The sequence below is a fragment of the Megalops cyprinoides genome, chromosome 16 (genome assembly GCF_013368585.1).
Source record: "Megalops cyprinoides isolate fMegCyp1 chromosome 16, fMegCyp1.pri, whole genome shotgun sequence".
NCBI classification, from domain to species: domain Eukaryota; kingdom Metazoa; phylum Chordata; class Actinopteri; order Elopiformes; family Megalopidae; genus Megalops; species Megalops cyprinoides.
Window position 1 is genome coordinate 13,739,737 of NC_050598.1, and position 15,392 is coordinate 13,755,128.

General features: G+C 40.3%; 2 protein-coding genes across 2 annotated transcripts; both read right to left on the reverse strand.

Annotated features, from left to right (window-relative positions):
* Positions 1-1,713: 1,713 nt before the first annotated feature.
* Positions 1,714-8,492, reverse strand: prelid1a (PRELI domain containing 1a). The gene is made up of 6 exons (XM_036548583.1): positions 8,369-8,492; positions 6,607-6,728; positions 6,239-6,464; positions 5,101-5,214; positions 2,912-2,990; positions 1,714-2,688 (listed from the first exon to the last, which is right to left on the reverse strand). Exons 2-6 carry the CDS (start codon positions 6,696-6,698, stop codon positions 2,558-2,560), a joined length of 642 nt encoding a protein of 213 aa, XP_036404476.1. The 5' UTR covers positions 6,699-6,728; positions 8,369-8,492; the 3' UTR covers positions 1,714-2,557.
* A 5,096-nt stretch (positions 8,493-13,588) lies between these two features.
* npy7r (neuropeptide Y receptor Y7) lies at positions 13,589-14,710 on the reverse strand. Its single transcript, XM_036548514.1, has one exon. It carries the CDS (start codon positions 14,708-14,710, stop codon positions 13,589-13,591), a length of 1,122 nt encoding a protein of 373 aa, XP_036404407.1.
* Between the last annotated feature and the right edge of the window lie 682 nt (positions 14,711-15,392).

Here is a 15,392-nt window from a genome sequence, read left to right on the forward strand (position 1 = left end):
CCTTTACCGTAAACTTGTCAGCACTTTTATCGGAAGGCTCTGAGAGTGAACAATGAAAACTGAAGTTTCCTTTAGAGTGGCAGTTGCCATCTAAGTGATTCACCAATGATTAGACCAGCATCAAGTAGGGGGCTGTCATCCCTGCTTTCCCCCACCCCCATTATTTAATATACAAGTTCTCGCATATTTCAAATTCGGCTGTGACTGAGATGAACAAAAAATAATGGTAAGATTTGAAACATTTGTCAACATTTGTAGTTGAACGTTAAAGAAAACATGTCATAGTAGTTGGAACAGTTGCCCAGAGTTTTCACAGTGACCGATAGTGTAGAACTGAATCTTATTTTCAGTTTGTTTATACCATTTAAAATATAAGTAAATGTTCCCTTTTTGTGACAATTTAATCTTCATTTCAGTCTGTAGATTTTGTATAAGCAATGGCACAAGGATGAGTGAATTCTACCCTAAGGGTCACGCTGACACTTATACCAATATTGTCCCTCAAACCATGTAATTGGCCTTCTCTCAGACAAGTTAAAATATTGGACACTTCAATAAAGATACCTTGGTCTACAAATATACCAGTACATTCTGTATGGTAGAATTCAAGGTAGCTTGTGGAACTAGAAATCAACAATCAATTAAATATATTTTGTTGCAGATCTAAGATCCCATTCACTGTCCCTTTCCACCATGTTCAGATACTCGGGCCCAGAGCTAATGTACACAGGATAAAACGGCTGTGGACCTCCAGTCTGTGTCTCACCGAAGTTTGTGGAGAAAAGCATTTTTCAAATTAACACAATTTTCATTAATGAATTTCCCTTTACGTTACCATTGTTTCTGATTGACTTTATATTTCTAAAGCTACCTTTTTGTACTGACACTGCTGTAAAAGAAAAGGACAGTGCCTTCATGTTTGGTGTCTGAAATATCCATACACCGGATGCCTTATGACCTATGATGGCAGTGTAATTTAAAAACTATTTGTATTACTTATCTGTGTAATCTGTACTTTTCCCCAGTAATCTGATGTAGCAATCTTTTTTACTAGTATGCATTTGTATAATAAATATTTTATATATTTAATTTTGGTTGTCTTTTTTCAATTTAGGGACAGTAACTTGTCACAGGATATTGAAGGCAAATTTCCAGCAACAGTCCTAACTAACCTCAGTAAAGACTGATGTAGGTTTACGGTTTCACATCTAGGGTATTGTTTTTATTGCATATTAAAAAATTATCTTGAAATAATTATTTCCACAGGTGTCTTACAGAAGGAAATGTGCCTTCAGTTTTTCCTCTGAAATTCTCTCAAAGAAAATGTTCCTTAAATGAGACCGGAAAATTTGTTACACATTCAGATAATATTCAGAATTTTCATCTAAAACTTGTATATAAGCATGCAACTCAGCTTCTGGGATAGCATGTAAACAGATACTTGTGAAACTTGTATATAAGCATGTAACTGAGCTTCTGGGATAGCATATACACAGATACTTGTGAAAGTTTTTCCAATATTAATGCTCTTCTAAAAAAAACCCAACAGAACCTTCAAATGCCAACTGCAAGTAGAAAATAGAAATCATGAAAAACAGGACTCCGTTAGATAGAAAATTTTATTGATAAGCAGATTGCTTAAGCCGATCACTAAAATTGTTTAGTTTAAGTAGAACTTTAGAAGAACTTTACAAATTTAATTTTGTTGTTTTAATTGCTTCTTCCTTCACCTCATCCACTGAAACCATTTGCTCAGAAGACTAATTTTAACTGTCTACATTCTAGAGTAACTTTGAAGTATTGATACAGACATCCCCTGGCACTGCAGTTCAATTTCAGTATATCTACATCTCTATAGAGTGTAGAGTTCAGTACAACCTTACGATGGTACAAGGTACACACAAAAGGTCTCTTACAGGCTATGACTGCAAATAACGTGGACCAAAAGTCACACGAATAACTTCAATTTGAAGCAATGAATTTACAATTTTGTATCAAAGGAAAAAAGCAGGATTTGTGTAATTTTCTAACCAAGCATTTGAGTGCAGATGTACTTGCATTGATTCACTTACTTACTTCAAGTAATTAAGCAGGGACATATGCCTAATGAGGACTAAAAGCAATATTTACAGTTTAATTCTTTACCACACAGTTTGGGTAAATCAAGTACTGTGGCTGTGCCACACCTTTGCATGCTATCTAGCTATGTTCCGTACAGAGGTATTATGATAAAAAGGACATATTTAGATCTGTACTCCACAACAGGAAAAGTTGAAAACAGCACATGTTGGGCACAGAGGAATGGTACAGTGCTTTCCAGGAAGCAAGAAACCAGGGACCAGAGGATTTGTTGAGGTAGGACAGGGTATGGTGGAGTGGGGAAATGTGAGGTTGTATGTGACAGTACAAAGGCGGAGGTGAGGGGTTGCAGGGTTGGGTGCTGGCGTTGCGAGGTGCGGAAAGTGTGAGGTTTGGTTGGGGGTGGTGGGCTGAGGTGAGGGTCCACCATGAACAATGGGTCTGATCTGGCTGGGAGCCAAACCCCATTTCCAGCACCTCACACATACTGCTTCTTCTGTGCCTGAGATGCCAGGTCTTTCGCCTTCTCTGTCGCGGCCAACGCTGTCTCCCTGGCTTTCTCTGTGGCCTCCTTGGCTGTCTCTGCTAGCGTTCTTGATGGCGTCTCCCCTAAAAGACCACCATTATATTCACTTATACTTATTATATTCACATGCACAAGTTTGAAAGCAGAAAAGAATCACTTCCGTTATATATCTTCAAATTTGTACTGAAGAAAAATGAGGTGTTCAATGTGATTGCACAGTAGACACGAGCACATATATTTGTTCTTCTGTCTGCTGTCAGCTCAGGCACACATAAAATTAGTAGAGCTATAAAGCCATCAACTTACCTTGCATTTTGGCCAAGACGTACTCAAACCCCTTCATGGTCTTGGTAACACTGCTCTTAAACCTTGCCAGGCCAAACTCCTGTAGAAACAACAACAAAACAGCATTCTCCACCGATCTCATTATCTCAACACCAGAACCCACATATTAACCTCAGCAACCCCCCCACAAACCCATGTTAATTATCTCAGTAACAAGCACAGATGTCACAAGGTGTACAGACAGACTTGATATGCGCCTGGTAAAAATAGTATAATGACGACGTTTTGTTCTTCTCCCACAAATAAGTTAACTGTAATATAGAATGAGGAGTTAACCCACTCAGTGCCGTTGTCGACTGAAGTCGCTCAAACAATGAACCTTCTAGTGTGCCAAGAGCGACTTTAGTCAACAGAAATGCATCAGCAAGAAAAGATGTCATTTTATCCAATCAAAATACACTTATACTGTGTAATGGAATGAACTGATGAGTCAATAATTTGTGCAAATAATTATATCATAGTGTGTATTAGTTATCAACATAAAATACGTAATTATAAATAAAGAATAGGAGCGTAGTATAGCTTCTTAAGTGGATATTGTATTGACTCTCCTTAAAAGACATGTCCACCATAGTGGTATTGTACAACAGTTCAAAGTCTTAATTATAGATATGTAGTGCTTAACACTTACTGTGAAATGCACTTGAAATGAGAGCACTAACAACAGCCTTTCTGACCAGCTCCAGTCCTTCATATAGAGACTGGTCTAGGCTCTGGTGCTGACCCACTTTGGTGCTCTCTCCCTGCAGGACTCCCTGCTTTCCCTTGCTCATAGAGTTCCCCAGGTCATCTAAATCACTGTGTCTCGACCAGCTTTCTCTATCCCCATAAATTTCACAACCAAAACATCTCATTTCCCTTCACTTCAGTTTTATTTCTCCCTTAATATTTTCCTCACATCCCTTCAATGGCTTCCAACCACAGCTTATATCTGCTTAAAAATCATTGTACCAGTCCGCTGAACCCTAAACCACAGGTGCTTGGTGTGCATGTGCAGTGTACCAATCATCTCTCCCCGGAAACATACTCCTCTGCTTACTGCCTGCCTGTCTCCAGCTAAAAACCTCCATTTCTGCTCATTCTCAACCTTGGCCCCCTAGTGCCCCCCCTGCTGCAAAAAAGACTGCCCTGACCTACCTCCAGGACCTCATCCTACCCTACGCAGCTGCTTGACAACTTCGCTCTGCTACATCCAGATGCCTCCCTCCTACCACCAACAAAATGAAAGGCCCACGCTCCTCACAACGTCGCTTTTCCATCACCGCCCCCCAGTGGTGGAAAGAACTCCTCACCCCCCTGAGAACAACTCCTTCACTCCAACCCTTCAGATGTGGGCTGAAGACACACCTCTTCAGAGTCTACCTGGACTGACACCATTGCCATTTTGACCTTGTAAATCTAAGATTCTTGGCTTGTACTTGTAGCTATATCTCTTACCTTGTATTTGTAGCACGTTATTGCCTGAGTAGTACAGCAGTACTTTATTGTCCCAGTGACTGTATTCAATATATATAACCTTAGATCAGATTAGTTCTGGCTCGCTACGCCGACCTTGTGCTCAGCTTCAGCACTATTTGCATTGTATGACCTATACACATATTGCCCTTGTGCCTGTTTGCCCACTATATGCACTTTTGTACGTCGCTTTGGATAAAAGCGTCTGCTAAATGAATAAATGTAATTGTAAATGTAGTGGTGGAATGAGGTTCTTTGCAAACTCCTGGCATCCAAATGTGGAGTCACCACATTTAAAAGACTCACCTCCACAGACCATACCTGGGTTCATCTGATTTGAAGCTTCCCTAAATCTGCCAGCTCGACTGAGGCAACACCAGACCGTTGTTAAATTTATTTATTTTAGGATTAATACTGGTAGTTGGTAGAAATGTTGTGTTGCCTTACAAACATTAAAGTAGTTGTTTGTGGTTTTATGTTAATGTTACAGGTTGTATTACACTTGCTTGCTTGACATTTGCATTTGGCACTGGGTCTAGTGCTCAGTAAATTACCCTGTTAAAGGAAATCTGCCAAATATGCAAATAAATAAAATTAAAAACAAACAGCATCAAAACACTTATTTCACAGGATAACACGTGACTGCATGTCAGGTTGTCTGTCTAAGCGGTGAGTTCTCCTGTAAGCCAACTGACCTGAAAGGCCCTGGAGAGTCCATAAAGGTTGGAAGAGATCCAGGCCTCTCTCTTTATTTCTGTCCAGCTGCCGTTGTCAGGGTTTACTCCATACACACAACGCTCTTCCACAGACTGCATGGGGAGGGGGTAAGATAAGATAAGATAAGATAAAATAACACTTTATTTATCCCCAGGCGGGGAAATTTGGTTGTTGACAGCAGCAGAAAGACATGTCAAGAAGTACAGATAAAAATACAACAAAAATACAATACAATAAAAAATACAATCCAATAAATATAATATGCCATAATATGTAATATAGTAAAAAACAATAAAACAATGAGCAAAAACAGGTTCAGGTATTTACATATAGTGCAAAATGGCACTACATGTAAATACCTTATGTTGTACAGCCTGATGGAGGCATTGAGGGAGTGAGTGACAAAATGCATCTGCAAACAGTTTATCCACTGAGACCTATAGACAGAGGTGGGAAATTCCACAGAGAAAGCTTATCACCTACATGCAATGTATCCATAGTTATCATCATGCCATGAATACCTGTATATTAGGAGAACTGAAGGTCATGATTTTTTTGCTACATTCACTGTAAAAGGGATTTTCTGTCTTATTTGTTGGCATGTTTGTCCTCCTGTAAGTTACAACCTCAGATGGTCGTTCCGCACCTCACAACAGGTTTACAGGTCATACTACAGCAGCACGGTCACTAACATTACACATGCATCACTGATTCAGAAACAGACACACGTAGCTCAGCTGTTAAGTGGTAAACTGTTTGTTTTTATAAAAAAATAAATACCCCGTCATTACACATATTCAGTTTGTACTCAACCATTTAAAACTATTTTTGACCTAGTTAGCAGAATCAGAGGGCCAGTGCTCTACATGGTTGGTGCCTTGAGCAAGATACTATTTTCTTTTATTTCGGCATAATAGTTTTCACCCCCACACATACCATTAGAAATGACTCAACTCCATGGCCATGTGTTTAAAGTTACATTTTTCCCCCCATATTATGAACAACTTATTAAATCGAGGACTCTCAAGACCTGAAATTTTAAACGACTATCTCAAAGACATTTACAAGGCAGGAAGCCCTCCCAGACCTTGGGAGGGCGAGAGGTCAACAACTGACCATGAGGCGTGCATGGCTGATGTTCCAGGTCATGGTGGTCAAAGTCTTGTTCTGAGGGTCCACTATCGAGTCCTCCATGATGTAGGCCGAGCGAGCCATGTGGACCGGGAGGTATCTCTCTGCCCAGCGAGGTGCCCGGCTGGTCTTGGTCAGGAGCCGTCTGGAAATGAGGCAGTTGTCCGGGGTCACTTCCCGGAAGATGATGTCCTCGGTCAGGACATGGTTACTGAAATAAAGGCAAACAGCATTTGCGATACGAAGTGATCCCATGAAACAGCTCAATCACAATTTAAAGTACAGCATGTACTTTTCCCTCCCAAATACAATTTATCAGAACCAGGCCAGTTCTAAAATAATGACTTCTGTACCTGTAAGGGTTGGGGTATCTCTGCCAGAATGCAATGAAGACTTGGTCCCAGGAGCTCTTCAGAACACCACTGCAGCTGAAGTACTTCACCATTGTTCCCTCAATAACTACATAAGCTGTCAGCTGTGGGAAATGAAATAGAATGGCCAGGGGTTGACCTTTGAGAGGATTATTCCTAACAGTGCCATGACTGTTATCACTTTAAAGGATTATTATTGTTGTTGCTGCTGAAGTCAAATTTAGAAAGTGCAGTAGGGTGATTTATAAAAATTTTGGCAAAAAGCTGGCAAACCATGCTAAAATTCAACAATGCACCAGTAACTAATTTAGAATACACAACGTGGCTCACGAGTACCGCATCTAAACAATAGAAATGCCCACATACAACCATGTATTACAACACAGGAGCAACATTACATACTGTCAATTTCACGTTGAGGTTGGAGTGATCAGTTCATTAGATGTTCCACATTGCTGCATAAGTCATATTTGATTTCACAAGAGTAAACAGATAGTAAAACTATGGACTCGAAATGTTATGAACCTGCTAGCTGGCTAGCTAATCACTGCTCTTGTTCTCCTTGTTTTAGTAAAGGCCTTACTACGACGTACTACGACCTTTTCAATGATCACGATCAACACTAATCTAAAATAATGCTAGATCTACAATAAGGCATGCTTCCCTGTGAGATAGTTACCTTTGACAGTTCATGCAAACAGACCGTGTTTGTGCTAATAAACCTCTGTGCGAGGTAACTCACTCTTCCACCTGGCAGGTTCAACCCTGGCCATGACATGAGCATTAGACAATGGTAATGACGTCGAACCAGCTAGCAATTATGTATATGTCTATATAAACTTTTAGCGAGCATTTCCAACTAAATTAAGTATTCTGTAATCCTGTAGCTAACGATCGATCAATTCAGAGCCGTCTAATATGGCGACTAGTGAGAGCATGTGTCACGCTACAGAATAGAGATCGCTAGCTTGCTAGCTGCATAGCTGTCTTTGGCCACATGTAGCCCGTTAGTTTTCTTACCATGGATTAGATAAATAAAACAAGGGCTCGATGTATAACACTTTATTATTAGTATTTTTAGCTACCAATCTGATTAGTAAACTAAGGTGCATAACAGCCTCGGCTGTAAAGCAGATTAACACTGACACTTTACCTGCAATTTTAGCAGGGGTCATATGATGAAAAGACAGACATGGAAACAAAATATTGTTTATTTGCTGATGTAACGTTAGCATACTGCATTTCAACATAACAGTCGGGCTACATTTTTGTTTCTTGTACTGAGACCGCTTTTCCATCAACAGAACTTATTCACTAGCTCGCTAGCTAATGAATTAACACAGCTCGCTGTCTAAACGTGGACTTGTACGTGATGACAGTGAACTCCAGCTCGCTAGCTAGCGATCAAATACAGCTAGCTAATAAACGAGACGGAAAGATAACGAATTAGCGACAGATGTAAACCACCATCGAATTGCTAACTTAACTTAGTTGATGCTGGCCACCAGACAGGGTTTGGCTATGTAACAAATGTCATACAGTGCACTCTGACAGTAGCTAGCAACTAGCATTGCTGTCATGAAGCAGGCATGCTAACGGTCACACACCAGCTAGATTACACCGAACCTCATTCAAACCCTTCGCGAAAGATTGCATAATCTTGACCTAGTTTATATACCCATAAACTACAGCGAGTGCGACTGGCTATTTTCCAGAATGCATTCAACGAAAAAGCAACACTTACCTTACCAGTAAGCTACCGCATTAGTGAGTTTTGTACATTACTACTTCTATATTAGCCTGCGAAGAGCGGACCAGCTAACGTTGGCTAGCAGGCGGTGTAACTATCCTGCTAGCTGGCTACATGACGAACGTGATCCAGGAAAATGAGGAAGGTCACCAGAGCATATATCCGGGTCTCATTGCGGCACCATCGATATCAAATCTACACTTCGACCTTTCCCCTACTTCTGGCTACTGTTGGTGCTATGACAACGTATTACTAGTTTTTTTTTTTGTAATAATGACAATATTAATGAGAAAATATTAATACTAAAAACACGATGCAAATGTTGCGTTGTATAGATGCATAGATAAGTCTGAAGAGTCAGCAAGGTTGCAAATCTCTGTAAATGACTAATTTACAAAAATTGTAAAACCACTTCTTTACCCTCCTCGTGGCAAATGTTACCCTTATATCTAGCGGTAATTGTACAAAACTAGACCAGCACTTAACCAACAGTTGTGCACTGTGCATTGTAAATAAAACGGGTTTTGACAGAGAACATGCACTTCTACTGGCCCATTGGTGGCAGACTTGGACTGAAAAACGGAGATCCTGTATTTTTTCAAGCTTAGTTCAGCCCGCTGTAGTGTAGTAGGAAATTTCTGGAAGATAACATTTATTCATCTTCTTTTTCAGACAGCATTGAATGCTTCGTTTTTATTCTTTGTTAAATATTCATTTTAAGAACTGTTTTCAGTGATTTGAGTTTCACGTTTTGATACAATAATTAAAACAAAAGAAATGAAAAACTGAGACATGAAATGTTTCAGTACTTTTTGGTTTGCTGATGTCAAAATCCCCAATTAGACAGATTAAACGTATTGAAACTTTAAAAATGGCCACCTCTTGTATCTCCTCTTTCCTCAAGTCAATCTTTCCACCTGAACCAAAGCTAGTGACCATTTTATTCACAAAGTCATGTAACAGGTGAGTTACATACCCATACTGATTCATTGTTAAAGACAGCACTAAGAGTGCTGGGTTTTTAAGAAGATGCATGAAGGTTTGCATTCTGGAGTGTGTAGCCTACTGCTAAGCTTTTAAGTAAGATACTTGAATCACTGTATCAAGTAAGATACTTGAAAAACGTTCTGAAAAACTTCCAGAAACTTCCAAAAACATTACAGAGGTTTGAAATATGTGTACTGAAAAATCCCGTAGATCACTGTTTTCCAGTTAAAGCCTGCCAGCAATGAATGGTCTGGTAGAACTTGTTTCAGTAAATACCCAGTTGTATAAATGGGTAATACATAAAAACCCACCTGGGATAAGGCATCTGTTAAGAGAACTGCTAATTCTATAACATGGGAAGCTCCCTGGGTAATTTATTAAATGCCAGCTCCTTTATCACTCATTTTTCATTTTCAACTCAGCCACCTCCTCAAAGGACACATTGTGGCTGGCTGCATTTTAGACCACTGATTTTATCTGGTTCCAAGTTAGCAAGATAAGCGAGGAACATTTCAGGGTCAGCTGTCAGCTGGAAAATGACAACAAAAAGCAATCTGATATTTCAAAGGATACCAGGTTTTCCCAGAACAGATAGGGTGTATTATGTTTCTGCATGGCCAGTGCAAATGTGGCAAAATGACTGCGCTGGATGGTAGTGGTATTGAATGATTCTGCCCTCAAATGCTTATCTTGAATCAATATCCACCTGGCTTAGCTCTCCAAGGAAAAACTACACCTCAGCTTGTTGATACAGTGGCAAGCTGCACTTTGGGAGATTGGTATATTCTGCAATATACTATGGTATATTAGCAGTCATCAGTTAATCTTACCATGATCTGATATTTCATGTTGAGCAGGGCTAGCAAAGTGTTCCTGCATTACATCGAATGAGATGAATGAGAGTCATTTGAGTGTCATAATTCCTAATTTGCTGTTATTGCTCACTACATATTGTAGTTATTGTATATTGTATTTCTCTCTAGTCTTCAATGTAACCTTCAGATACACTAGTAGGCTATTTCTATGCACTCAGAAGATCATGTTGTGGCTTGCTGAGTTGTCAAAAAAAATCATGTGTAAGCAGACCAGGAATTTTGTGAGTGAAAATTACAATGCTATGCTCTGAGATAATAATCAATTAAAATATGTTTCAGTTGCCTGCATTTGTTAATAGCATACCCAGTCATGGGTGGTGTGCTGTGGAATCCTTGATTCCATCGAGTTCCATCTGATTCCACCCTCCTTCGTCATATTAGAATCAGTTTTTCATTTTATTGAAAAACTAGCCCTCTGATTCATTCGAATGCTCTTGTAAGAAATGAAGTTCGTAAATACTGTCCAGTGAATGCAACTTTTATTTTAACATCAGTAAGTTATAAAAACAGGTCAGCAGATTTTTTTTTCCAACAAAAATTGAAGCTGAGTAAAATGAAAGCATATTTCTCATCTCTTCTCCCTGATGCGTCATACATGTACCAGTTGCCTGTTACAAACATATCTGCTGAGGTTTCATTGGAAAACCTCTTTTGAGTATATTTATGTTATGTAATACTGTATGCACTAATGCCATGCCAGAAGCCTGTGCAAACTTTACAATCACTTCAGTACTGGACACATCTTTTAGGCACACTGATTTCAATTTAACATGCTTATATTTTTCAATGAAATTATGCCACTGGCTTTGTTCAATAGTTTGTTTGAATCATGTAAGGTTTAGGGTAAGATTAGAGCATTTAGGACAAAGGCATATTGCACGTAAGTGAATGCAAGTGTCTATATATGTGCAGTGAAGGCACATCCATATCTTACATAGACATTATTGTAGATATAATGCAAGTCTGTGATAATTTTTCATCAACATGAATATATTATTTATTGTGACCATAGAAGAGAACACAAATGTGTCCAAATGTGAGCTGTCCTCCTGTGTGCTTGTCAGTGCTTTTCTTCAATATGCAGAGTCTAAAAGTAAAATGTTCTCAGAGTTCGACAACAGTAAGAACCCACAATCAATACAAAGGTTTCCATCTTTTCAGGCATTCACCATTTTTAAATACTTTTGACATGGCTGCAGAAAGAACCACCATGGCCTCAGTTTTACAACAATACCCACAAAGGCTCTTCCATCCCCTAGTGGCTCACAACATTTGTTCCATTCGAGCTACATCCACATGTCGAGCAGAGCATTGACACAATAAATAATACAGCAAGCTCATTTCGGAAGCAATTATACCATTTTTCCTTATCCACTTCAGCTGTATGTAGGTGGAATGATGTAATTTTGTACCTACAAATTTTTACATAATATCCTGATGTCAAAGGCCAGACTTCTTTACGGTTGCATTCGCCGAGAGCTGATCTTTAGCAGATAACAAGATATAGTTACTAGTTAGACAATAAGTTAGAGAACAGAACATTGTTTCAGTAAGTACAGTGTGACAATCATGATATAAGAATCATAAGAATTTTATAACACCAAACATGACTGAAACCTTTTTAGCAGGTATGAGAGATTTTCATTTTGAAAATAAAAAGTAGATTTCAATGTAAGCTTGTGTAAGAAATCAACAACATTAAGAGTGTATTGGTTAGACAAACATCTCTCTTTACCCTATATAATTCATATGTAGTAAAAGTAAATGGGAAATTGTAAACTTAAATGAATAATGTAGTTAAGTAAAATATGAGTCAAACTATATATGTTTTTAATTATCATCTATGTTTAATCCCTAGTCTGTATAAACTCTATTGTGGAAACGCATGCACTGATCATATATCCTAAGGAATTCACACATTTTATTCAAATAATTTGACTAAGTCTACTGAATATGCTTCTTGTGATGGCATTATCAAAAAGGGCTTTGTTGGTTAATGGAACAGAAAATAAAATGCTATTTATGCATGTATTCATTGCATCTCACAGTTATTTACCAACACTGCATCAAACACAGTGATGAAAATCCTTACAGTTCACCTCTGGTTGCATTAAAAAAGACACAAAACAAAAACAATGGGATCCACTACTGAATGGGAATCTGTGTCAAGGTCAGCAAGGTCAGGACACCCTAACAGCAAACTCTGATAGTGATATAACAGTTACGGCTTCACTGTAAAACTGCTCAAACACAAAACAAACATAGAGGCGGGCACTGAAACTTATTTAATTCTAGCTGATGATCATCCTGGGAAGATAAAAGTTTGTTTGTACAGCCAGATACTCTTCCAATCATTATACAAAAGGATCCTTTGCAATCTTTCTACTGTGCCCAAAAAAGGCACAACATCCAATCCAACAACACTCAAACAATATTCAGATTAACAGCAAAACTGTTTAAAACATCGAAATTGATAAGAAGGCACAAAGTTGAAGTCAAGAGTTTACACCCAATAAGTAGTGCATTTTAAGAGGCATACTTATGAGAAGAAGCTGTGATCCACATGGACAAGGGCCCAAAACAAATATCTTTTAACCACTGATTATTCAGCTGACCATTCACAAGACCTAGAGGCAAAAGTGTAGAAATGCAAGAGTTTTTGAGAGAAAAAATTGGTAGGAAGATAGAATTGTCTACCATATATAGTGTATAGGATAAAGGTATACAATAATGAGAGAGATAACAAAGCGTTTGAGCAGAGCACTATTTCTTACATAGCCTTTTGCACAAAATGGCAGATTGTACAGCCTTTTGTGAAAGTCACGCTGCAGCTGGAAATAGTGTCGGTGTGCCAGTTGAAGTCTTCCTTCTACACATAGAGAAAATCATTCCCCACAGCAGTGATGGGGAAACTGTGCTGTAGACTTTAATTATTTGAATGAGATTTTAAACTGAGGTCCCGAGTTACTGCGGCCATTGAAAATCCACTGTCACTTTTTGAAAGAGAAGGGGTGCCAGGCCCAGCATCCTGGTCAAAGTCTCAAAAGTCTCAATCTGGCAATTAAACCAATTCCTCCACAGATTAAAGTAGATTAAGTATATGATCCCTCACAGTACATACATATCCACCTTCTTTTCCCAGGTTGTCACCGTGAATGAGAAATTAGTTTTTAATTGTCTTCCTGTTTAAATAAAGTTATAGATAAATAAATAAATATAACCTTGACGCATGCAAAACCAGCAGGCCTTCTGCAGAAACAGCCATTGTACATCAGTTTGTCTGAGTCCATGTCCGTGAACATGGACTAATGGTTTACCACCTATAGAAGAGCCTGGTCATTAACCAGAACCTTCAGACAGCAGTAAGAGGGTGTCCACCAGTTTGCCCGTTCAGGGTTGGGGCCCGGTGAGACCGTGTCCTGAAGGACCCCTCCGGGTGGATGGTGTCTGGCTTGTGCTCGCAGCGGAAAAACATGAGGAAGCCGTTCCTGTAGTTCTTATTCATCCAGCCGTAGAGCAAGGGGTTGGCAAAAGTGGAGCACATGGCCACGATGTGGAAGAGAGTGTACAAAAGCTTGTATTCTTTGAACTTGAGGACCAGGTCTAGGTCGCTGGCCAGCTGGAAAGCGTGGAAGGGCAGCCAGCAGACCGCGAAGACCACCACCACCAGCGCCAGCATCTTGGTGGTCTTCTTGCGGCGGTGGATGCTGTCGCTGCGGTTGCAGGGGCTGACGTGGTTCTTGAGCTTGACCCAGATGCGCGCGTAGGCATAGCTGATCACGCCCAGCGGCAGCACGTACTGCAGCAGCAGCATGGATAGGCTGTAGATGACGCCGTCCCGGTTGGTGGAGTGGGGCCACTTCTCGGAGCAGACGGCCATGCGCAGGTCGATGGCGGGGATCTCCACGTAGCGGTACTCCCGGAAGATGGCCAGCGGCCCCGCCAGGACGGCCGCCGCCGCCCAGGTGACGGCGATGATGCCGAAGCTGGCGTGGCGCGACAGCCGCTGGCCCATGTGGAAGACGATGCAGCGATGGCGCTCCAGGGCGATGACCGTGAGGGTGAGGATGGACACGTGGACGCTCAGGGCCTGGGCGTACGGCACCAGGTGGCACAGCACCGCCCCGAACTTCCACTCGTCCAGCAGGGTGTAGACCAGCGTGAAGGGCAGGCACAGGCTGTCTACCATCAGGTCAGCCAGGGCCAGGTTGGCGATGAAGAAGTTGGTGACGGTGCGCATGTTCCTGTAGCGGATGATCATGTAGATGACCAGGGAGTTCCCCACCAGACCCAGCAGGATTATCAGCGAGTACGCGGCGATGAGGGTGATCTGGACACCCAGGTGCTTGGTGATGTCACTGACAAACCCCGGCTTGTGGACGTCCGTGCTGCCGTCACCCAGACTCCAGCTAGGGGGCGTCCTCTTGCTGGAAACTGCCTCCTCTGAGCTGTTGGAGGGATCTGAGGGGCCCATGGCACTCAGGATCAGCCTATGTCCCTGTTTTGATGAACAAATTTTTTAAAAAATTAATAGAAAGGTATGAAGCTCTGTGTTTGAACTCTGTCAAGCTGGTTTTAATATTTCTGTCTATTATATTTTACATAGAGAGGTGAATGGGAGGGACAGAGAGAAGAGTGTGAGGGCTGTATGGTTTCTGTTTCTTTGTCCTGGACAATGACAATAAAGCTCTCTTGTATTAAAATCAAGACATTCATCAAATTACATTATTGACTCATGAAAATCACATGCTTTTACACATATATAAATGTGCTAAAATGTAAATATTTCTAATTTTTGCCAGTACTGTCAAAACTTTATACAAAGCTGTCATACCCCTCTAAGATTCTGTGTTTTCTGTCTTCTATAATATAAAGTTTTACAATACCATTCAAAATTTGTGAAAAACTTAAACTAGCAGGCAAATGGATAATATGAAAAACGATAAGGAACTTCCCCTGCCATAAGCAGCACATTTTTGTTCATCTGTTTTTGTTCAGGTTAAATTTTTCATCATCACAATGTCCGCACAGAATTCTAGTACACAAAAATGCCTCCATTGTATGGATCCAATTGTAATGTTGGCATTGTTGCATTTCTGTCATTCAGAAAGAATCATGCCCCTTCGAGCGGGAAATTCAGGCAGCTACCCTGTGTT

Coding starts and splice junctions, on each gene's coding strand:
- prelid1a (XM_036548583.1), bottom strand. CDS start 6,698: ATGGTGAAGTACTTCAGCTGCAGTGGTGTTCTGAAGAGCTCCTGGGAC. Junction 5,215..6,238: donor TCAGCCATGCACGCCTCATG/GTCAGTTGTTGA, acceptor CTCCCCATGCAG/TCTGTGGAAGAGCGTTGTGT. Junction 2,991..5,100: donor GACTCTCCAGGGCCTTTCAG/GTCAGTTGGCTT, acceptor TTGTTTCTACAG/GAGTTTGGCCTGGCAAGGTT.
- npy7r (XM_036548514.1), bottom strand. CDS start 14,710: ATGGGCCCCTCAGATCCCTCCAACAGCTCAGAGGAGGCAGTTTCCAGC.